A 24,945-nucleotide genomic window follows, 5' to 3' on the forward strand; every position below is an offset into this window, starting at 1 on the left:
TTGTCCTCGCCGAAGAGCCTTTGTATGATTCGTGTGTGTATCCATACATGTGCATCCGTTAAAACACACACACTGATCCTGTAAAGCACGCCCACCTTGTCCTAAACATTGGACAGTGGCTGGGCCATCACGTTGCTTTCAGAAGGGAGCAAAAATTCCATTTGGGCTGAGAAGCTGTATTTCCAACCCTCTCATAAAGGACTGGCCTTTCCCCGGGGCCAGGCCCCTTGGTCTCCCTGACTTCTAGGGAGGTGGCCTCTGCCCTACACGGCAGGGTGGGGCTCGCTGGGGAGGTGAAGGGAGGCAGTGTGGGCCTGGTGGGGGAGACGGCAGAGCTTCAAGAGATAAGCAGATGGATGAGAAGGTCTGCATCAAAGAGAAAGCCCCAGAACCCAGATCCCCAGGGTGGCCAGCTGGTCCCATCACACGGTGCTGGAAGCTCCCGCTGGCCACATCTGCCTCAGCGCCGTGGGTGGGAAGTTCAAACCCCAGCACAGCCGGGGCCCAGACTTCAGTGAGGAAATAAGCCGGGGGAAGCAGGAGCCTGGCTGGTGGCTCGCAGAACCCAGTCATCACCACCCTGAAGGCACAGGCTTCCCAAACAAGCCAAGCTGGGCTCCTTCTTCCACTTGGACAGTTTCGTCACATCGTGTCCACAGGGAGCACACGTGCTCTCTCTGAGCCTCTGTTTGCTCATGTGTAAGGTGAGGTCCCCCTTTTCTGAGCACATTTTATGTCCCAAGCACCTTGCTAGTTTCTGGGGATACAGCAGGGAACAAGAAGCCAAGAGCTCTGCTGGGAGGGAACAATACGCAAGCAGACAAACGGGAAAGCAGTAACAATAGATAGGGATATGCTATAGGTAGGGATGAATGCTGTGTGATAACCTAGGGTGCGTGATAAGAGAGGCTGGGTGGGGAGAAGGTTCTACTTTATAGCAAGGCGGTCAGGGGAGACCTCTTTAAGCAGTAACATTTGAGCAAAGGTCTGATGGGGAGGAGTCAGGTGGAGCCAGAGCATCCCAGGCAGCAAGAGAGCCAGTGCAAAGGCCCTGGGGTGGGAATGAGCTTACTCCGTTGGAAGACAGAAAGAGGGGCCAAGTATCTGGGGCAGAGGGAGGGAGGATGGGAGTGGGAGGGATGAGCACTGGGCTCAGGGCTGGGGCCACCGAGAGGGGCTCCTGGTCCAGGTGGGGACACAGACACGTGAACCCATCAACCCATTGCTTAGTTTTCTCCACTGCTCTGGCTTCCAGTGTGGATCCTATTTCCCTCCAAGGGAGGAGGAACCCCTCTGGCAGTGGGAGGCATGAAGCCATCAGACCCTGGAAAACATTCCTGAACTGGGGCCTAAGCTGGGAGGTGGTGGGCAGCAAAGTGAGTCAGGGCGGAGGAAAAGTACTGATCAGGAAGCCCTGCATTTGAGGAGTGTTCCTTTTCCTTCAGACCATCTGTCAGCTTATCCCCACAGTGGAAAACGCTAGGCTGGGAAACCTGAGTCCTGGGTTTTCCTACGGCCTTTCCAGGCTATGAGCCTCACCAAGCCAGGAATGTTCTTTCTTCTCTCTCCAGGGAAGGCTAAACGGGTGGCAGACATTCACAACTCAGTATGAAAAAGCCAATCACTGGCACTTTCTTCCCGATGGCTGGATGAAGTCGGGGTTTTAATGAAGGGCAGAGGCTCAGGCAGAGGAGGTGATTCTGGAAGGCAGATTCTGTGTGAGGTGGGGCTTGTGCCCCAGGGTCCTCAGACAGCCCCACTGAGAAAGACGTTAACCTCTCCCGTTCACAGAGGGGCAGACCAAACCCCAAGAGAGGGTAGTGGCTGCCCCAAGTCCTTGAGGCCCATACGCAGCAAAAGCAGGACTTAAGCCCAAGTCTTCCTTAACTCCAACACAAGGGTCTTCCTTACTAATCTCACCTGCTTCCGGGCGGGCAGTCTCACCTCCATCTCTGGGACCAGGAGGAAGGAGACGGCATGGGGAGGTGAGCTGAGGGCGTGCCTCAGCTCAAGTGCAGTGCAGAACTCCCCAAGCCACTGAGGGGTGGAGGTCGCCCAGCCAGGGCTTGGAGCTTCCTCTCCGGATTTCTTACGACCCCCCCACTGCTGCCACAGCCCTGCCATGAGACGGGGAGCTCAGGATATAACGGTGCGCAGCCTGGGTTTGAGCCCCCACTCTTCTCACTGACCAGCAAGTGACCTTCTAGAAGTCACTGACCCCTCTCTGCATCTCAATCTCCTCTTCTGTTGAATGGAAATGTTGACTTCGGGGCATCCCAGGACCGAGAGGCGGTCCTGGGAGGGCACGCGTGGATGGTACTTTGTAAATGAGAGGCATTATAAAAACACAGTGTTATGACTGCTCTTTTTCTCTCTGGCCTCTACGGACAGACAAAACAAAACAATCCCAGTCACTTGTAACACAGCCAAGAGGGGCTGGATTTCAAAAGGAGCCTCACTACAAACTGAGGGAACCCAAAGAGAAAACAACAACAAACACAACGGCCCCCAGCCCCCAGCCCCAAGCGCAGTCAGGCCTGGCCTCTCCTAACACCTGGCCCCAGGCCCTGCTGGCTTGTGCCCCCTTCACACTTCCAGTCACCAATGAAGCTAATTTAGCAAACCTTTCTGGGCGGAGGCCATCCACGTCCTCGGAGGTCAGCAGGGACGATATCTCGCCGCTCCTCACAGTACATGAAGATTGACCTGCTCTGGGTTTAATGCAATGCCCGACTCACTTTCCCCTGACCTCTACCCCCCCACACCCCATGCCCCTACACATATGTAAACACACACACACACACACACACACACACACACACACACTCACGTCCCAGCACACGTGTGGGGAATTCAAGCTTGCTTCCTTCCCTTCAGTGGCCTGCAAAATTATTTAGTACAACCTTAACAGAATTTTGTTGAGCATTTCTGTTCTGCCACAACCCTCTCCCGACACTCAGTTGGCCGGTGACCCTGCCTACTGAGCTCTCTTGGTGGCCAACCACGGAATGACATTCCCGCTACCCGCGAGAGAATCGGCTATCCTGTGTCGGTTTATCGGTGAGCAGAGAAGCAGAGTCACAAGTAGGACACGGACTGCCAAGTTTTGATGGCAGACTGGCTTGCGGGCAGATGTGGAGGGGACACTGCAGAGAGGAAGCCAGCCTCAGTCGGGTGCTCTGGGAAGTGCAGGACGGAGGACGTGGGGAATGCTAGCGACCAGTCAGATGTCTGGAGGAGGAAAAAGGCTGGATGGGGCAACAGAAAGTTCTGCCGTGTGCGGACTGTGTGACCTTGGGCAGGTTGCTTGGCCTCTCTGAGACTCAGTTTGCTCATCTCTCAGGGAATTGTGAAGAAGTAATCAGACCATGTCTAGGCAAGGCCTTCGTAAACCGTGAAGGGCTGCATGGATGTGCAGGCGAGCGAGGGCTCTAGAGGGGCAGGGGGGATTGGGGAGGACTCTGCCCGGCCCTGACCCTGCCACAAACACGTCTGGTGGCTGATGGCAGTGGCAGGCTCTGGGGCCGGGGTGGGGGTGGGGCTGCAGGCTAAGCTGCTCCCATCCCACCCCAGGAAGGGTCACTCTCTCCAACGTGTCTGAGCGGAAGGACAACATGCGTCTCGGCCTGAGCCTGGCCACCAACCCCAAGGACAACAGCTTCCTGGTAAGAGCCACCCACTCCACCCTCTCTCCAAGCCCCAGCCCCTCCTGACCCCCCACCAGACCCCTTGGTTGGGGCCAGGAGAGGCAGGGGGTGAGGGGGCTCCTCTGAGGCAGAGCCCAAATCTGTGCTCCAGGTTCAATCAGAGAAACACCACACACCCTAAGAAGACTCTGGAGGGAAGCCATGAGTAGAAAACACAGATTTAGTACAACTGAGGGAAGAAACACAGAGTGACGGCCACCCGGAGTTAAATGGGAAGGCTTTCTGGAGGAGGTTTTCAATTTGCTTTTAAAGACCAGGCAATGGGGGCACCACGGTGGCTCAGTCAGTTGAATGTCTGACTTCGGCTCCGGTCATGATCTCACAGTTCGTGAGTTCAAGCCCCACGTGGGGCTCTGTGCTGACAGCTCGGAGCCTGGATTCTGTGTCTCCGGACACAGGATCCGGAGCCTGCTTCGGATTCTGTGTCTCCCTCTCTCTCTGCCCCTCTCCTGCTCGCACTCTGTCTCTCTGTCTCTTGCTCTCTCTCCCTCTCAGAATAAATAAACATTTAAAAAATAGATAAAGAAGAGACAATGGGTCTTAGCAAGGAAGAAAGCAGAGGGGGTGCATGCACTGAAGTGCTGGGGACATTTCTTCATTTAAATTATAATTTTTTGAGCACTTACGATGTGCTGAGCACATGCCGGGCACTGGGGAGTCAGCAGTCAACAGAGCTCGTGCCCTGCTGGGGCCTAATGCTGGTCAGGGGAGAGCTGATAAGCCAGTGAGTAGTGTAAACGTGATGCTGGGGCAGAAACAGCTGCTCTCAGGTCTCTGCACCCTGCCCACGCGAGTGCATGCGCACTTTGCACGCAGTCAGCAAGTGTGGGTGTAGGTATCATGGTGGGCACTGCCTACTTCCTGCCACCACGAGCTGGATGATGCTGGGGATTCAAAACAGGATCCTGCTGGGACTGATAGTTCTAGAAATGGCTGCAAGAGAGGATTTCAGAGAAAAATTACCCAGAAAGACCAATAAAATGAGCCACTCGTTTTAAGATAGGAGGGCTTGTGTCACTCTTCGTTCTTGTCCAAGGCTGTCCTTGGACAGATGGACAGATGGAACGTCCAGGGTGTGGAGCACCAAACACCAGGACAACGAGATGACTGGGATGCTCAGGGGCTTAAGGAGAGCACAGTAGCCCTGCCAGGGAAAGCCCCGAGATGTCTCGGTGTATGGCTGGCCCACAGCCTTTCCCCACCATCCCAGCCAAGGGCAAATAAGACCCTGGGTCCTGTCCACACACAGACCTGTCAGGGGCTTTGTTGCTACTCCCTTTTCCTTCTGAGGCTCCTTGTCATGCTCCTACCAAGTTGATTTCACCTGCTTCACAAGGTGGGATGAAAGCAAGCCCAAGAAGGATGGTGTGATACACCCTCTGGGGCTTCTGTGCATTGGTTAAGTCCCTGTGCAATGGTTAAGAAACCTTTTATAAAATGTTTATTTATTTATTTTGAGAGAAAAAGAGAGTGTGGGCAGGGGGAGGGGCAGAGAGAAACGGAGAGAGAGAATCTCAAGCAGATTCCGCACTGTCTGTGCAGAGCCCGATGCGGGGCTCAGTCTCACGAACCATAAGATCATGACCTGAGCCAAAATCAAGAGTCGGATGCTTAACCAACTGAGACACTCAGGCACCCATAAATAGCAACTTTTGTTCACTCGTTCGCTCATTTATTCATCCATTCACCCTTCACTCATCAGTCCATCCCCCAACCAATTGTTTGTCTCTCTATTCATCTATTTACCCACCCATTCATTCATCCTTCCATCCATCCCTTCCTACACCCATCCATCATCTATCCACCCACTCATCCATCCATCATTTATCTACCTATCCATCCATCCATCATCCATCTATCTGATATCCATCATCCATCCACCTAGCCATCCTTCCATCCATCCATCTATCCATCCATCCATCCTTCATCCACTCACCCATCCATCCATTACCTACCCATCTATCTATCCATTTGTCCATCATGCATCTACCCACCATCCATAATCTATCCACTATTCCTCCATCCATCATCCATTCATCCACCCGTCATCTATCCACCCATCCATCTATCCCTCTAGCCATCATCCATCACCCACCCTCCTATTCTTTATTCTCCCCATACTTCCAGAAATAATTTACTGCAGCTTCAACAGAGGACACAGATAAAACTAAACCTTTAAAATCTGAGTACAAAAAGAAAGTTAATCAAAGAAAGAGGTTAGAAATGGAATAATTATTTTTCCAAACCAAAGGAAATTACAACACAAACTTCAGTCCTGCGTTTCCTGGCATAGTACAAAAATGGAGACATGGAGTTGGGCTTTCATTTTTAATCACCCTGACTCTGAGGACTTATCATTCTTTAAATCAGGAGCTGACATCAATATTTTGGGTAGCAAATTTCAGGGAAAAAAAGCAGAAACATTCTTTTTTCTTTCCCCACGAAGAGGCATGGGCATGTTATTGGGACCTGGAAGTCTTTTCAGTAAGGATGTTCAGGTGACCTTTTCAGAGCGGCTCTTCTAGTGACCTTGAAGGGTCCACTCCCATGGATGATCCTGTGTGGTGGGTGGGGTGGGCAGGTAGGGAAGAGTCATAACTCTAGATGATGGAGTCGAGAATGGGACCCTTGAAAATACAACAAAGGAGGATTCTAAAATTAGTTTTTCTCTATTCCACCCGAAACCAAGGGAACTAGAACACATGATGGCAAGAAAGAATTCAGTTAGGCTCCAAGAAGACTCTCTAAATCCTGGGAGTACCAATAGTCAGAGGATGCTTTGGGTCATGGAGGTTGGGCTGGGCCAAAGGCTATTGGGCCTGGACCCTCCCAGAGACCCCTACTGACTGGGGGTCTGGACTGTGTTTCACAGGCCTGCAGCCCCCTCTGGTCTCACGAGTGTGGGAGTTCCTACTACACCACCGGGATGTGTTCGCGAGTCAACTCCAACTTCAGGTTCGCCAAGACGGTGGCCCCCGCTCTCCAAAGTAAGTAGCTTCAAATCTGTAGATCCATGCAGGGTGGCTGACAGTCACGGGAGGCTCTGAGTTCTGATCACCACCACAAAGCCGCACCAGGACTCTAGCCCCGCCCTGATCCAGAACCTGCTTAACTCCACCCTTCTCTAGAACCTGTGGCTAGCCCTGCCCTGATGCAGAACCTGCGGGTTACCCAGAGTGATGGCGGGCGGCAAGTGGGCCGAGGTTATGAAGACAATCCTGGCAATCAGAGAGGCTCACTGCAAACCCACTGTGAGTGGGGGAGGGGGTGCTGGGCCAGCTACGTATAGCAGGCAAGCTGTGCACAGCACAACTCTGGGGACATTGTTCACTTAGACTACAATGTGAATGGTGCCCTCTGATGTTGTGCAATGCAGTTGCCTGTAGGTGGAAGGCCAAGGAAAACAGAATTATCCCTGGTAACAGTCCCCTCTAACTGGTGTTCCTGGATATCAGGAGGCTCCACCCCGCTTGCCCAGAGCCTCATGGAACACAAAACCTCCCACTCACTCCCCACCCGCCAAGAAAATCCAGGGAAAAATATTCAGACCTTGTCTCCGGCAAGCCCAAACTACTTGGCTCCAAGCCTCACTGTTTCCTCTGAGCTGAATACCATCACCCAAGCAGCTGCTAACCGTCTTATTGAGGGTGAGGGGATTAGCACCTCTGGCTAACAGCAGCCTCCCTGCAAACAACACGGCCCAATCAGAGATGGAAGGATGATGCATGATGGGGTGTGGGGTGGGGAGGGAGCATCAGCCAGCAGGGGCTGGAAAGTGGTTCTTTTAAGGGTAAGGAGGAGGTGTTGATTCTATGCTCCCAGAGTGGCGAAGGGAAAGGAGGTGCTGTGGCTGGGGAGGAGGCCCAAGGTCAGTCACATGAGCTGTGAACAGGGAACCTCACCACAGGCCAACATATGACCATCCAGGCCTCCGGAAGCTCCTCTGATGGAGGCCTGCTCATCTGGCTGGGAGTTTATCAAGCACAGGTCCCAGGGCACCCCTTTTGGAGGCTGTAACTCAGTATATCTGGGACAAGCCCCAGGATGTGTGTGTGTGTGTGTGTGTGTGTGTTCACCGGAGTGTTCAGCCCTGTTTAGGAGCCACAGATGTAAAGCAAAGTTCTTCTCAAGATGATTCAAAAGAAAAATGCGAAATTGCAAGAAAGAAATCAGCAGTAATAAATGCATTCTAATAATAAAGATGGCTTATAAAACAAGAGAAACCTGGCTCCTACCGCTAGATTAAGAACTCCCCCTAATTAAGGAATTGCTGTCGTGGTCACCACTGTGGCCACTGGCACCGCACAGCTGCTTGGTCCACAGGCATGGAGCGAAACCAGCCTGGAAAAGGACAAATCTATCTGGTGCTGTCAGCCCAGAAGTATTGGGCCATCACATGTTGCACACGGCGTGCAGGTGGGGACAAGAACGTCTATACGACTCTAAAGCAGAGGTGATTGTGAGCCTCCCAGTCACCCAAACGCTTCTAAAATGCCCTCCCAGACACAAAGCCTGCACCTTCTTGTCTCTGGTGGGCACTGACTTCATCAGAGTGCACCTTCACGATACAGGAGTTACTGGAATCGTTAACACACAAAAGGCTTCTGCCATATTGCTATAAAGTAGATTTTACAACAGCGTGAAAATTCTCCAGTAAAAGTCAACAGATACCCAGTATTTCCACATGATATAATGTCGTGTAGTGTATATCACATCACATCGGTACAACTAATTGCAAAGTAACCCCAACTGTTGACAAAGAGGACGAAGTTATTCAGATTTTAAAAGAAGGTTTTTGCATTTGTTACGGTACCAATGTTTCTTTGTCGGTTTTTATTGTTCGTTGTAACACGATGTTAATATTACGAGAATATAGAGAAACCTTTATGCTCAGAGCAGAGATAAATGCACAAACGCTTGACCCGATGATGTCATTGTCACATTCACAGAGTAGTTTGCTTTAAAACATAGGGGGAAAAAAATGAAAAGAGGGTCAGTTAAGATTCCTTGAGCACTAACTTTGCGCTCAGTTTTGTAGAAGCCTCGTCTCTTTGATTCCTCAGGACGACCCTCTCCTATCGTCACACCTGTTTTACAGCAGAGAACTGACCCTGAGAGGTTAGGTTACTTGCCCAAGGTCACACAGCTAGTGCTCAGCCAAGCCAGGAGTCAGACAGTCTGATGCGGGATCCCACGGTCTTAGCCGGCACACCATAAAAAGTGAAACTCATTCATTTGGACTAAATGTGGTAAGTGCAGCCTGCCTTTGCAGTAAAACAAATGACAGGGAGCTACTGATCCGGGCAGGATGGCTGCCTCAGAAGCATTAACCCAGCCGGTGGCAGGTTAGTCCCTGATGAAGAGCGGAGGCAATCAGGCTGAATTAAAGCTTGGTTCGAACAGCCAGCACAGAGTGGTTGAGCTGAGCCAGGAGTTCCTGGGCTCATCATTCATGTCGCCCAAATCAGCCACTAGCCCAAGGACAGCTCCCCAGGTAAGGGAATGATATACACATGACAGGGGCCTTCTTCTGTTGTCCTTTGGGCACTCGTCTGGAGGATCAGAGACTGAAAGCAGACGCTGACTCACTGGGCAGCCATGACCGTGTCCCCACTTCCCAGGGTGCCAGACCTACATGGACATCGTCATTGTCCTGGATGGCTCCAACAGCATCTACCCCTGGGTGGAGGTTCAGCACTTCCTCATCAACATCCTGAAGAAGTTTTACATCGGCCCTGGGCAGATCCAGGTGAGCATCTCTGGGACTCTCTCCTCCTCTGAACAGGGCTCCCCAAACCTATGGAAGACGCCACCCTGGGTCAGGGAGGAGCGCATCCTTGCATGTGCTGGCAAGGTGTAGGCGCAAGGGTCAGTGCCAGGCCCTGAGCCCAGGACACCCAACTCTGCTGGGCACATCCGGGGACAGTTTGGGGGAGGCCCCACTTCACTGGTCAAACCTATCTTCCGGGATAGATGCCACCTGTTAAGAAAGACTTTAGCCAGGTAACCAGGTAGAGTGAAGGTAGGAAAGGTCACGTAGAACCCTGGCGAGTGAGGCACAGGGGAGGATTAGACACACTGATCTTGAGAGAAGACTCAGGGGGAGGTCATAGCCAAGTGAGGGTTGACATATAGGAGGGACAAGGTGGCAGATTTCAAGTCAATCTAAGAAATTATTCTGTAGCAACTACAGCTGTTAAAAAGGGAGTGAGTTTCCTCATGACTGGAAGATCATCTTTAGGATATGGTGGGTGCATGTCCAGCATTAGAAAGGCACCGGATAAACTCGGGCCCCATCCAACAGGAAGGCTTTCTCACTCTAATCCCCCTGTAAGTCTTTTAAGGTTTTTTGTTTACTTCGAGGCTATGAATACTGTCTATATCTTATCAGCCTTGGGGATAAAAGAATCTCTTCTCTTCTAAGTTTTGAGGAAACTTAGTTCCAGCGTTCGGTGAAGAATGCCACAACCCTCCAGCCACGTGGCTGCTAATATTTTAGGCTTCAATTCTGTGCTCCAGCAAGAAACAGAATCTGTTGGGCCTTTCTTTATTTATTTATTTTGTTGTTGTTGTTGTTGGGCCTTTCTTTAAATCACAGCCTCCCCTCTGGAGAGGCACCTTCCACCAAGCCATCCATTCATTCCCAGAGCTTTCCCGAACTGCTGCTCTTCCCAGGTACTCTCCAGCCTTCCTCATTTTCGAACAGTCACAGACAGAGAGACGACTCTGGGGAGCCTCACCTCCAAAGGTCCAGCTCTCAGGGACCAAGATGTTCTGTCGTCCTCTCCCCTGCCTTGCAGGTTGGGGTTGTCCAGTACGGAGAAGACGTGGTGCATGAATTTCACCTCAATGACTACAGGTCTGTAAGAGATGTGGTAGAAGCCGCCAGCCACATTGAGCAGAGAGGAGGAACAGAGACCCGGACGGCATTTGGCATCGAATTTGCTCGGTAAAAAAAACGATCCTAGTCAAACAGAAATAATAATAATCTACTTAAATCTCAGATAACTGTGCTAGTTACATACTGCTGTATAACAATCCTCTACAAAATTCCCTACCTTGAGACAATAATTTATTAACCCCTCAAATCTCTGGGGGTTGGCTGGTCTCAGCTGGTCAATTCTCTCTTGGCATCTCTCCTGTGGTGGTAGTCTGGTATGTCAGCTGGGGCTATTGTCATCTGAGGAGCTGACTGGACTGGACTTCCAAAATGGCACACCCATGTGGCTGGCGGTTGCTCTGGGCTGTTGGCTGGGAGCTCAGTGTGGGCTGGCGACCTGAGCACCCACACGTGGCCATGTGGCTCCGAGAGGGAGTGTCCCAAGAGAGCTTTCCAGCGGGCCCACACAGGAACTCTGAGATTGCCTATGACCTAGCCCCCAAAGTCCCGGCTATAACTTCTGTCGTATTCGACTGATAGAGTGAGCCATTAAGGCCAGCCCAGATTCTAGGGGAAGAGCATTTGACTCTGCCCCTTGATGGAGGAATGGAGAGGTTACATCACAGAAGAACGTTTGGGATGGGAGGTATTGTTGCAAACGACTATGGAAAATGGGCTGTGCCGCAGAGACCCTATTAAAAGTTTGTAGGTTCCATGAGGGCAGAATCTTCCTGTGGAGTATCTGTCATCAATGGAGTGTGAGGAACACGGGTAAGTCTAACTTCTGAGGTTGTGGAGTAACGAGGCTGCCTCCTTAAAAATCACACCCGAACTCACAATGATAATGAAGGTTACCTCTAGAAGTTGCCCTCACAGATGGCTTTGTGCTGGCTCCAGTGAGACTGCCATTACGCAAAACGTTGTGCTCACCCCCACTGAAATCGGTGAGTGATTTTAGAAGCAATTCCCCAAGATCTTTCAAGCTGAGGCCTAAACTCCTAAGGTATATAGATTTTAAATGTATACATTTTACACCTATGGACATGAATTCCACTATGGCCATTGAGATCACAGGCTCATTCTCTGGTAGTCCCACCTCACATAGGATTAGCTGACGTGTTTAACAGAATTCCACAGTGTGAGAGCTACTTAGGAGTTAGGAGCTACTTAGGAGATTTCATGTGGTCAAACAATTACATTTTTTTCCAACCTTACAATTCTTTATAATTAAGTTACAGCTCCACTAATCAACTTCTGTTTGCTGATAAAACTTGCTCAAACTTTTTTCCTAAAGGAACCTTCCTCTGTGTAAAGATGGCTTTTACCCATCCTCACAAGGAATGGGCCATTTTGCTGTTTTGCTGTCACTGGGATGAGTCCCTGGGGCCCCCATCAGGCCCTTGTGAAATTGCTGGGGCAACAGAGGAAGCCCATGCCCACTGAGCTATTGCTTCCTCGGCGTGAACTAAGTGACTTATACAGGGGTATAGCCGACCACCCCCAGAACGATTACGAGTATGCAATCCGGCAAGTAGTTTGAATCCAGTCATGACTCATGAGCACCACTGGGCTATGCAGTCTGCACCTCAAATGAGGTTTGAAATCTGATCTTCTCAGCCTGCCAAGTCCCAAGTTACAGGGGGTGTGTTTCAAGGGAAAATGCTCTCCTTGCTTATTCACGATGCATTTTTTCTGGGCACCTGAAAAAGTAAAAAGATCCAGGCCATGGACTTGAGGGGTTATCAAAGCTGGTAATCTGTGGCTCCTGGACCAATAGGGAAACTCTGAAAAGCATCAGTCTAACTCAGTAAGGATGAGAGGGTAGGATCCAAGGAAGGATTGCCAAGAGGGGCTGGCATTTGGCTTGTCCCAGGAAGACCCCAGGATTCAATCAGGAGAGGTGGAAAGGAGACATTTCTCCTGACTAAGGGTAGAAGAGGGGTAAACTCAAGGAATCCTTATGTTTAGAGCCTTTTGAGCATCATGTGAGGTTCGTGTTGGGGCAGGGGGTATTGAAGCCAGATTGTGAGGATGATAATGTCATAGCTAGAACAACCATGACTGGCCACGGAAGGGTCTTAGGCTTGAGAGTGTTTTCATCAGATATGCACATAAAGGTGAATCTAATAGTCATGTATGGCTTGGGGGCCATGGGGATAATGATGTCATTCCAACTGAGCTCACTCAACACTTTTTATTGAGGGGAGCAAGCAGGAAGAAGGGCTTGGAAGGACAGAAGGACAAAAGGGCCAGATTACGATGGGCTGGTGGGCCATTCTCAGGACCCCAGAGACATGGGAGCCAGTGAAGATTTTGAGCAGAAAGGAGACATGATATGGCCTACTTTTCCATAGATCATTCTGGCTTCCAGGTTCACGGAAACTATTGTAAGTATAAGTCTCTCACTGTTCTTAAGGAACTTATAATCTGATTTACAAAGGAATAAATCCGAGGATTTTTACTCGGTAGAAAATCACAATTTTAAATCTGATGAATCATGTCAATATTTACCCCATTACAAATGCATACAGATATTCACACAATTCTACTATATGAAAATATGAACCTAAAATTTTTCTTGACTCCATATATAATAAAACCTGTTTTTCCCCTGCCATACTTTTTTATATGGAGTTTCATGCCTCAGCCTGATCCTTCAGTGAGTTTATGGAAACATCTAGAATCTCCTTTGATGAACTAGCAGAGTTCTTGCTCCACTGGGTGAGGCTTAAGCTCAAAAGTCGCTGTAGTCATGTCAGTTGTGCCTCTGGCCTCCTTCAGTTCATGGCTCATATTAAAATACGAGGTGTTTTTTTTTTTTTTCTTTAAATGTTTACTTATTTTTGAGAGAGGGGGGTGGGATGGGCAGAGAGAGAGGAGGACAGAGGATCTGAAGTGGGCTCTGAGCTGACAGGAGGGAGCCCGAGGTGGGGCTCGAACTCATGAACCGTGAGATCATGACCTGAGCCAAAGTCGGATGCTTAACCGACTGAGCCACCTAGGTACCCCCAAGGGTTTTTTTTTTTTTTTTAAGTCAGTATATCCACAACATCATAGAGCTGAGAGAATGGCAGATGGTCTGTTCCTCTTCACTGGGAGCTTTGAAGATGCTCTGAACTAACTTATTCCAGGTTTTGTGAATTGGTCAACATCTAAATCATGCATGTCAAGCTCATCAGCTTCCGTGTAACAAGAGATTCATGTGGTATGGAGCTTGAACCTAGCATTGCAGAGCTTAACTCCACGGGTCAGACCCCAGGGGAGTCAACATAGAATCTAAGGGAAGCATCTGGTTTTAGAGCCTTATTGGAAAATTCTACCTGCTGGGCCAGATTTTTGGTTCAGACCATGTCTGTCCTACTCAGAACCTCACGATCTAAAGGAGGGTTGTCCACAGAGGCACCAAGAGCCAGAATGGTTCCACAGCCAGTTTTCATGCTTCTGAAATGGGTTGCCAGCTGTAAGAGCCTCTCTGCAGCATCATGGGTCAGCGTGCCAGGCCCCTGGCCCTTGGCTGGATTGCCTGAGAGGCAGGCCAAGCACCTGCTCCAGGCACAAAACAAAGTAAAAAGCAAGAGAGAGGAATATTTGTCATGGAATTTGATATTTAATCGTTCCCAAAATGGAATCAAAGTAGTCCTTGTGGGGAAAAGCAGAACTTTGTCAGACGTCATTATGTGTATTTTATGGATTAGTGCTGTTTGGGTGTTGAATTACTCTGGCCTGTCACCTTTTCAGTATGTAGGGAAGTGGTTCTCAACCCCGGTATTCATTCTTTTGAAAAATACTGATGGGGCACCGGGGCGGCTCAGTTGGTTAAGCATCTGACTTCAGCTCAGATCATGATCTTGTGCTTTGAGGGTTCAAGTCCTGCATCAGGCTCTTTGCTGACAGCTCAGAGCCTGGAGCCTGCTTCGGATTCTGTGTCTCCCTCTCTTTCTGTCCCTCCCGTGTTCAATCACTCTTTCTCTCTCTCTCAAAAAATGAATAAAAACATTTTTAAAAATTTTTAATGAAAAAATGGCCTGATTTCCAGGCAATGCCCCAGAGATGCTGATTACACGCCCAGGTGGGGCCTAGCCATTGGCTTTTTTTTTTTAACTCCCCCTGGTGATTCTAATGTACAGATGGGTTTTTGAGCCACTAACTTAGGGTGTCTAAAGGTCTCCATCTGACCTTGAACTTTTCTCCCAAACCCACCTGCTCCCTCTGCTTGCCCTAAACAGCATGGTCAGGACCCTAAAGAGGCTCTTTAAAGTTACTTTTTAAAGACAAGCAGATACATGACCTATCTGAGTAGCTGGCAAATGAGTAGTGTGGGCACCTCAACCCAGCTTCTTCTTTGGTTTGAGATCCCAACCCTATTGGGTTGCTCCCCTGGGGAGGTGAGGGGGCTCGGCCCCACATCTGCGGCAGCCTCTCTGGAGGATCACTGGGAGCTGCCGCATCCCTACATCTCTCTTGTGACCCTCCCCCTGTGCTCTGTTTTCAGCTCTGAGGCTTTCCAGAAAGGCGGAAGGAAAGGGGCCAAGAAGGTGATGATTGTCATCACAGATGGGGAGTCCCATGACAGCCCAGACCTGGAGAAGGTGATCCAGCAAAGCGAGAGAGACAACGTGACCAGATACGCTGTGGCCGTGAGTCCTGCCCCACCTGTCCCACCCTCCGCCTCTAGAGGCTTTACCGTCAGACCCCTGGGGACTCCCAGGGGCATTTTCTGGGTAGTGAGCAAGCTGCCCAGGCCCCCGGACGGGCCTCTTCTTGTTTCATCCTCTCCTAAAGAGCACCTTGGGAATTTTCTTTCAGCACTGTCGAGGGCTATCTGCAACAGTTGGGGACAGGCTGGGGGTTGGGGGAGAGTTCCTCCATTGCCAAAACCTTCAAAACACAAGAAAACACCCCCAAGCCACCCAGCCCCCAGAACCCTATCTTAGAACAGGGGCCTTATCTGCCCCCTACAAAACAGCCTGTTTCAAAATGCCGGTGGGACCCCGAGTTCTGCCCATGGCAACCAAAAAGGGCTCCAGCCACGCGGGGTCAGGGGCCGCGGGGCTGTGGGGAGGTCTGTGCCAAGTCCTGGTTTGTCGCCCTGCCCCCGTTCCCTGGCAGGTCCTGGGCTACTACAACCGCAGGGGGATCAATCCAGAAGCTTTCCTAAATGAGATCAAATACATCGCCAGTGACCCCGATGACAAGCACTTCTTCAACGTTACTGACGAGGCGGCCCTGAAGGACATTGTTGATGCCCTGGGGGACAGGATCTTCAGCTTGGAAGGTGAGGGATACATACCAAGAGGGGTCTACGCTCCTGGGCTCACACCAGGTGAACCCCATAGAGCAAGATCCAGGCCCACAACACAGAAAGCTTTAGCAGGAGCTATCCCTTCATGATAGGGCCCTGGTAATCTGTGCTGGACCTCACAGACAGCCCTGGACAGTGGCTTTGCTGACATTCTCCTTTTACCACCGAGGAACTGGAAGCTCATAGGACCATAGTGACTTGCCAAAGCTTCCACAGCTTTGGGAAGAGACGGGCTTTGAACTAGTGTTGCCATATTTAGCAAATATAAAATACGGTGTTTGTGGCAGACCTATACTAGGAAATTATCTGCTGATTGTCTGAAATTCAAGTTTATTTATTCATTCTTTAACTTTTTAATGTTTATTGATTTTTGAGAGGGAGAGAGAGAGAGACAGTGCGAGGAGGGGAGGGACAGAGAGCGAGGGACAAAGGATCTGAAGCGGGCTCTGCGCCGAGTTTGATGTGGGGCTCGAACTCATGAACCGTGAGATCACGACCTGAGCCGAAGTCGGACGCTCAACCGGCTGGGCCACCCAGGCACCCCTCTCCTTACTGTTTAAACTCCGGTTTCGATGGCACGGATCTCCTCTGAGCCATGTGTTGCTATAGCCGTTCCTCCCAACACAGGGCTGGGCCATATGGGGGGGATGGTAAACAGAGATAAAAAGCAGTGTGGACAAGCCCGAGCAGTCTGCAGCACTTTGGAAAAGATGAGCTACAGACACACGAGGAGACGAAAGCAGCCCTCATCCACAAGGATAAAGGAATAGAAACTTTGAACCTGAGTTTCAACACTCCCACCAGAACTTAAATACTCAGCTGAGTGTATTTCTCCCAGAAATGGTTGCCTTTGGGTGTTGAGAAGATCGGTGCCGGTGACATGTTCCGGGAGGCCCTCTATGGGGAGGGGCTTTCAGCACACATGGGTTACTTGTGCAAATCTGGGGTGGTGACAGGTCCCCCTCCCGAGGGTTCGATTCAGTGTTTGGGAATCATCCAGAGGCATCTGGAACCAAATCTGGTGAATAATAGGAATGAGAGAAGTGAGGAAAGAAATGGAATTTCCATTTCTTGCCAACGATGGAGATTGTTTCTTCCCATGTGCTTTACTTGCTCTTTCCCCTATATTGACATTATGGCATACATGCTCTGTCGTATAACTCGTCCCAAACCCTTTGCAGCAGTGACTGGGCTACTGATAGTGAAGCCACGGCCACCTGGAAGGTCCCCTCCCTGTGTGGGCTGCCTCAGGGCCCCCTCCTCCCTCCCCGGAGGTGCCCCAGGACACAGGTGCCATGGATGGGGCTGCAGGTGGGTGGCGCTAAGCAATCAGGCGTGCAGCTGAGGTCTTTCTGTCCCTCTGTTTTAGGCACCAACAAGAACGAGACATCCTTCGGGCTGGAGATGTCCCAGACCGGCTTTTCTTCTCACGTGGTGGAGGTAGGTCGGGGTTGGAGCCGTCCTCCCACATACTTTCCGGCTCTCTAGGTGGCCACGCCGCCTTTCCTGGGCTGTCTCTCACCCACCCCCCACTTTGTTTCTCCGGGTCTCTCTGCCTCCGTCTTCTGTGGCTGCAAGGGGGAAGTCAAGGCCTTCAACTTACAAGCCCTTTTCAGCACGGAGTGAGCTACAGATAACGAACCACCTGCACAGGGAGCCGATGGGGGCATTTCCTCCAGGTCCGAAGGTCCCCTGCAGCCCACAGAGCCTTGTGCAAAAATTGGGTCAACGCGGCAGAGGCTGTTGGCCTGCGCCAATAACGCCCTTGCCCAAGGCAGCCTGTGCGTGCAGGGGCATGGCCCTGAGCTGGTGCGGGGAGGGGGTCCAGATGGACCAGCTGTGCTCCCGGTGCAGACTCGGCCTCAGATGGCAGAGGACCCAGATGGCCACATGGCATCACAAGCAGCATGTCGCGTCAGAAGCTCTACATTGGCGGCCCAGAGCATCGGGCCGTCACTCGCCCTCGACATGCCTTGCCTGGTTCCGATTGACAAGATGGGGCGGAAACCTCACAGGATTGCCAGGGCAGGACGGAGAGCAGGTATCTGCAAAAATGTGTCGTAAACAGTGGAGCCCTGCCTGGGAGCACTGCGTGCTGGGAGGACCACCTGGCAGGAGTCCATGTCAGTGGGCATGCTTGGGGCAGAGAGGTTCCTAGGTGTTCTGCCCCAGGCTGGCACCGTGGGAGTGTATGTATGCCTCCAAACCTGCCAGAAACGACCTGCCTACTTCCACATCACCTCCATTATCTCACTGAACACCCCCCCGCCAACAACACTGTGAGGTGAATAGGGCAGGATTCCTTGTTCCCAGTCTCCAGGCAAATAAACTGAGTCACACAAAGTCTAAGTGACCTGCTCAAGTGACCTAAGTAGGAAAATACGAGTCTCACGCTCTTCCTCCCCACGCCTAGCAGCTGCTCCCCGAGAGCGAGTGGAATCTCAGGGGGTCTGAGTCAGAAACCCCAAATCGGAGGCGGAGGGGGACATGTGAACAGGCAGCAGGACGGAAACCTGACTCACACGCCACTGTTCCTGGACTGCATCTGGACAGACTCGTGCCCACCCGGGCACAGCAAGCTACAAATGCAGCCGCCTATAATTATAACAGTGCGTTGTATATGCACGGCACTTTAAACTTCTCCAGGAAATTCCTATGCCCCATTTCAGGCTCAGCACAGCCCTGCCAGGTCGACAGGCAGGAATAGTTGTCCTGTTTTTGTTTTTTTTTTTAATGTTTACTTATTTTTGAGAAAGAGAGACAGAGTACAAGCGGGAGAGGGGCAGAGAGAGAGGGAGACACAGAATCTGAAGAAGAATCCAGGCTCTGAGCTGTCAGCACAGAGCCCGACGCGGGGCTTGAGCCCACGAACCGTGAAATCATGCCCTGAGTCGAAGTCGGATGCCCATCCAACTGAGCCGCCCAGGCGCCCCATAGATGGTCAGGTCTGCAAATCTTTTCCGTGCCTTCTCTGTGCTGGGCCCTGCACTGGGTCCCGGAAGGTGCAGGCTCCTCTTCTAACGCTGTGGTCTGTGCGTGCCTAGGAATCGGGGAACTCGAAGAGAAGGGGAGGTTACACTGAGGTTCAGGTGTTCAGGTATACTTGAGATGAACCCTAAAAAGGACCCAAGCATCTCAGTATGTCGAGCAGGAGGAGTCCTTGAAGGATCCATGGATAGACACCACCCCCCCCCCAAGCCCCCCACCCCCCGCCACCCGCTGCACAGAGGAGACCAAGAGCTCAGAGCCCTGGCCTGTTGTTTAGGTCAAGGTCATGCACTGCCCTGTGTAGATTCTTCCACGTGTCCAACTCATTTTCATTCCTCTGGTTGGAGAGACCGGAGTGCCTCTCCCCATCCTTATCACCACCCCAGCTCTTCTAACGCCCCCGAGTCTGGTTTTCAAGTGACAGGCATCTGGAAGTTTCTATCTGATACGACTCTTAAAGAGAAGATGATTAAGTCTGAATCTGAGACTCTTTAATACCTAAAAAGAAAAAACCAATCCTTCCAAATCCAAAAGAATGGAACAACGATGGCGGGCTATCTGGTGCTGTGACCGGCCACTGGGTTTGCTATTTTAGGGCACATAGGGTTCTCAGTGCTGATGCTGACCACTGAGGCCACCATAATTGGCCACAGCCGTCCTGTCCCTGGGAGTCCAGGTCCACAGCTCTCGGGGCTGGTCAGCCCTCTCCGGAGATGGGAAGCAGTGGTCCAGCCTTTCAGCTTTGCCCAGAGCAGGTCTCGAGCCCGAGTGAGTCCAAGTCCTGGGCGAGCTCTCAGCCTCCATCCCCTCCAAAAGTGTTCCACAGACGGCCTCAGACAGCCACTTCCTGCAAATGCGAGAAGAAGCCTTCAGCTTCCCTGGGCCTGTTTAGTTATGTCAGAAGGAAAGGTCTCTAGTCCTGGAGGGAGTACCTCATAGAATGTTCTCAAATAGCAAAGGGGATGGTGGCTCATCACCTGGGCTGCTGTTGCCTGTCTAGCAAGGAAACCAGCCTTCAAAAGGGTAAGAAAGAACAGCAAGAGGAAGGGGAGACTAGTGCCAGGGTAGAGAGGAGACCCCAAAACATCACCTGGTCACCCAAAGAGCCCAAGGCCCCAGACCACAGGAATGGCATCCCAGGCTGAAGGTCAGAGCCATGGGGAAACCCAGGGACCTAAGTCAACCCAGGAAACTCTAGTCTTGATTTGCCAAAAAGGGGAAAGAGGACATTCTGGAAATGGCTACCAGGAAGGCCAGCTATGGATCTCCAGTCAAATTCCAAAACAGATTTTGAAGCCAGGGGTTCCATTAGTATTTGGAAATGAATGCAAAGATCACTAACAGCTGGAGTGGCTTCTATTAGTCCTGGCTGCGTGCTGAGGTGGTGAACTCCCTGTTGAGCTGGGTAATCAAGAAGAAGCTGCAGGAGTCTGCCAGAAAGCTTCCAAAAGGGATCCGTACCTCCCAAGGGGGCATAGACTCTGAGTCTGTAATCCGCACAAGCCAAGATGGAAAGTGTGCAGGAAAGGAAGGGGACAATAAGTTATGGATGCCCCCTAATGGTGGATGGAGCTAGGGTGCTGCTCCCACCCAGGGGCTCTGCAGAGGAATTTCACATGGAACTCCTACCTCTCCCCAACCCCAAGAGTTTACAGAAGGAAGCAGTTTTATTAGGGTGGATCTTGTCTACACAAATACTTTGGTGACTCAACTGAGATGGGAAGAGACTGTTTCCCTTGAACCTACACGTGATGATCCAGCAAGACCAGCCCTCAGTTATGTCTGACACAGGTCAAGGGTGGGGAGACTCCTACCTCCCAGACCAGCAGCCCCAGCCACCCTCCAGCCTCTTCAGCCTGTGCCCTTCCCGCAGCCTCTGCTAGAGCTGTGGGCTGGATAGCCAAGGTCATTGGCTGTTACCTAAGCTGCTTAGCTGTGAAAGCCTTCAGGCTGTAATCTTTCCTAAGAGGTTTACATTTGATTTTTTAAGTTTATTTATTTATATTGAGAGGGAGAGAGAGCTCAAGCCGGGAAGGGGCAGAGAGAGAGGGAGAGAGAGAATCCCAAGCAGGCTCCACAGTTCTGAGCCTGAAGCAGGGCTCTAACTCATGAAGCCAAAATCAGGAGTTGGCTGCTTAACTGACCGAGCCACTACAAAAACATTTGAACTAGTTTTGCACATTTGATTCAATCAAAAATGAAAGAAACCGGGGTGCCTTGCACCGTTCAGTCGGTTAAGCATCCGACTTTTGATCTCAGCTCAGGTCATGATCTCACGGTTCATGAGTTCAAGCCCCCCCACCCCTCAGGCTCCGCCCTGACAGTGCTGAGCCTGCTTAGGATTCTCTCTCTCCTTCCCGCTATGACCCTCCCCTATTTGCTCTCATTCTCTCTCTCTCTCTCTCTCTCTCTCTCTCTTTCTCTGTCTCTGTCTCTCTCTCAAAATAAATAAATAAACTTAAAAAAAAAAATTAAAGAAACTGATCCATATGGTGACGTGAGGGGTTGGTACCTAGAGGCTGTTAACCTCTCCTACACTCCCATAACCTTAAACCGTGGACCTCTCCACATGCTAGCTAGGGCAGGCAGTCAGGACTGTCCGCGGGCTCCACCCCATGAGGCCCGGACATGGTAGCCAGGGTCTGCCGGCATGCTGTTCCAGATCGTTCCCAAGTGACTTCTGGTGGCAGGAATCATTTCCAGGTCATTGGGGTCTCCTCCTAAGCCCAGCTCCGTGTCTCAGGCTGCACCCTGGTGCTAGGCACCCCACTCCTGAGCCTTGTTCCCAGGACCTCTGAGCAGAGACAACCAACCTGCCGATCGGGAACAAGCCGTCAAGTACAGGGTGGCCCTTGCTCCCCACACCACCTCCTTGCCACCGTGCCTACCAGCTTCCAGCACAGTGAAGGGCTTCTCTCCACAGAAAGACTGAAGGCCCATTTCTGGGTGTTTCCTGCCCAACCCCGTCTAAACCTCCTGGCACTCATTGTTCCTCAGGCTCCACTTTAGGCTTGTTAAAAATGCATCGTCTATGACAGAATCCGAGCAATTAGTGAAAAGTATAACCCGTCCTCTTCACGACGTATTTGGCTTAGGAGGGGCTCTTGGCCCTTCTAGAATCACTCTGATGGTGGACATGCAGGCAATAGGGAGCTATGGAGGAGCCTGGGGAGGAGGACAGGACTCCGTGCACAGGACCACCTATCCAAAGCCAAGAATTGTTGGCATCTGGCATTCTCATTCCATTACTGCTGGGCAAGAAGAAAGCACTGCCTGGATGCGTGGCCTCAGACAAACCATTTAACCTCTCTGAACCTCAGTCTTTGAGCAGATGTCTGAAAAACACTGGCGGAATCGAGTCTTGAGGCTTGGAACTAGAAGTGTACATTTTGAGACTTACAATCAAGTAAGGATTTCTTAAAATCCTGTCCTAACTCCACCCACCTCCTCAGTCACCCGCCCCCCGCTTCCTGCGGGGCCCCCAAATAGGCTGCCCTTGCCTCCACTAGGGCACTCCCCTCAGGCTGCTGTAATGACTCCTCTGCAGCACCAACTTGACCATGAGATGTGATTCTTTGACTCCCGCATCCCCGATGCTTTATGGATGAATAAAAGAACGAGAGGAGTTACTATATACCAAGTCCTTTGCTGACTGCCAAGCTCCGTGCTGAGAATTAAAAATGTTAATTCTCCCAACAAAACAATTTACAGCTGAGGCTGAGACAGAGCAACAGAGAGAGAGAGAGAGAGAGAGAGAGAGGGAGGGAGAAAAAAAGGAAGAGAGAGAGAAGCTTGCCCAAGGTCACACAGCTAGAAGCTTTGGAGCTAGAACTGGAACTCAGCAATGTCTGACTCTAGACTTCATGCTCTAACCACTGGGCCAGGGATTCTCAGCCTCAGCCCAACTGCCAACTTGGGCTGGATAATTCTTTGCTGCAGGGCCGTCCTGTGTATTGTAGGCAGCGGCCCTGACCCTACCCACCAGATGCCACACCAACCCCAACACCACCCCCAGCTATGACAACCCAAACTGTCTCCAGGCATTGCCAAATATTTCCTGGGGGCTAAGCTGCCCCCCGTTTGGGAGCCACTGCCCTAAACGATGCTGTTTCTAGTGTTAGGGATGTGACCCAACCCTGGGGACACGGGCTGGCTGGGGACACAGTTTAGAGGGACATGGTCACACATACCAGGAACATTCAGCTCAGCTAGGGAGGCAAGACTGCTGCAGGGGCCAGGTCAGAAGGCAGCTAATTGATGATCTAGCAGAATCAGACGGCAGGTGCTATGCCAGAGTGAATACGGGTACACGTTGTCTATAGGAAGGGCACGGACTTGGCCTTGGACCTGCTGAGGGCCACCATGCCTGCATCCTCACATCTGCACAGGGCACTAGAAAAGTCAGCTTGTGCCAAGGGTCCATGTGCAAGGCCACCCAGGCACACCCTGGCAGTATCTGGTGGGAGCTCACGTGGCCCCACGGGAAAGGAAGCCATAAATCAGGGAGCCGGTGCCAGGCCTGGAGCGTGGGATGAGGCTCTTCCCTGGAATGCCCTGGTATTTGTTTTCCAGCTGGGCCTACATGCTTGGCTTCCTCTGTCAAGGCTTTGGCCCTTTTTGGGACCCTGCCCTTCCAGATTTTTTCCAAATTCAAAATGCCTAGGCTCCCCGAGCTGGGGAAAGACAGTGCCATACTGAGGTTTGCTCCTCCTGCCCTCTCCCCGCCTTCTTCAGCGAGGCTGTCTCTGGTAACAGAGCCCTCTCAAGAAAGGGCCGCCCCCTGGGAGCACAGGCCTACGGGCACTGCCAGGGTGAAATATCATAAGGTGAGAGCCTGTGAGCAATCAGCCGGCCCAGTGCTACCAAATCCGGGAGTCCAGTGGAATCCCCAAGCCCCCCATACATACGGGGTCCTCCCCAGAGGAATCCCAGTCCTCCTCAGTACATCATGGAGACTTCCAGTCACCTGCAAGGCCAAAAATTCATCTTGAGAGGCCTCTCCCTGAAGGAAGAAGCCTGGTCCTGCAGAAGCAAACTTGGATTCAGCCGGAAGAGAGAGGGAGGAGAGGGAGGAGAGAGATGAGGCCCAAACATCACTGTCCTCTTAGAGGGTGCTCCAATGGAAAACTGGGAGCAGAGTCCGGGGGCTGCCCATGGCTCTTTTCTCCCCTGCCCAACCCACCACCCTGCTCCAAGTCCCAGCCCCGCCCCGACTTGCTGTGCAGCCTCGGACAAGTCCCTTTCCCTCTCTGAACCTTGGATGCCATTTGTCAAGTGCAGGTAATGAACATCTGACCTGCTGGTCTCTCACAAATGGGCGGCTGGATGAGAAAGTACTTTGCATAGAAGGGAGCACACCCCAAGTGCAAGGAGCACTGGCCGTGAGTCTTTGAGGTGCCGGCCCTGATCCCGGCCCAGGAGATCATCAGGCGCTCCCAGGCTGAGGCTCACACAGACCGGGAGGAAAAAGCTAATTAGAAAGTGCGACATTAAACACAACCAAGTACATCAGACTCTCCAGAGACCAGCTTGCTTGCGGTCAGAAAAACATTGTCTGAACAGTCAGTTCTACTTCCAGAGAATTTGGACTTTTTAAACCTTATCTGAGATCAACTTCACTCTTTAAAGTGACCCCTGGGAAATGAGAAATGGAAGGTCTGAGTAAGGTTCACAGTCTTGCCCCCTCCGCGGCCACCAGTGAGACTGTTGCATGGTGACGCTGCCCACCTGCTCATTCACGGCCCTGATTGTCCCAAGGCCAGAATCACATTGTTCTGTCGGCACCATGGTATTGGAGGGGAGGGGAGATGGGGTGCCCCGGGCCCCACGTGGCAGGGGAACCTCAAATCCTGCCAGTCAGCCAGGATTAGGGAGGTCAGGGGAGGAGAGAGGTGACTTCATCTGCTAGTGCTTTCACAGCCCAAAGCCGGGGCACAACCTGTCGGGCCAGGAGTCACCAAGGTCACCCAGGAAGGTGGCCCTCCCTGCTTCCAAGGGCTTGCTATCTGTCTTCCTGTATCCACTAGCTTTGTTCAAGGAGGTTGTTTAAGGAGGCGGAGTAGTGGTGG

The 24,945-nt window shown here is 51.6% G+C and overlaps 1 protein-coding gene across 1 annotated transcript in view; it reads left to right on the forward strand.

The window, feature by feature from the left end:
* The window catches only part of ITGA11 (integrin subunit alpha 11), a 126,068-nt gene that overhangs the window by 64,295 nt on the left and 36,828 nt on the right, over positions 1 to 24,945 (forward strand). The window contains exons 4-10 of the mRNA XM_045449294.1: positions 3,574 to 3,665; positions 6,580 to 6,694; positions 9,329 to 9,456; positions 10,508 to 10,656; positions 15,080 to 15,224; positions 15,697 to 15,862; positions 17,259 to 17,329. Of these exons, the coding sequence (XP_045305250.1) occupies positions 3,574 to 3,665; positions 6,580 to 6,694; positions 9,329 to 9,456; positions 10,508 to 10,656; positions 15,080 to 15,224; positions 15,697 to 15,862; positions 17,259 to 17,329 (866 nt within the window). The remainder of the gene's footprint in view (positions 1 to 3,573; positions 3,666 to 6,579; positions 6,695 to 9,328; positions 9,457 to 10,507; positions 10,657 to 15,079; positions 15,225 to 15,696; positions 15,863 to 17,258; positions 17,330 to 24,945) is intronic.

Source organism: Leopardus geoffroyi, chromosome B3 (assembly GCF_018350155.1).
Source record: "Leopardus geoffroyi isolate Oge1 chromosome B3, O.geoffroyi_Oge1_pat1.0, whole genome shotgun sequence".
In the NCBI taxonomy this organism is placed as follows: domain Eukaryota; kingdom Metazoa; phylum Chordata; class Mammalia; order Carnivora; family Felidae; genus Leopardus; species Leopardus geoffroyi.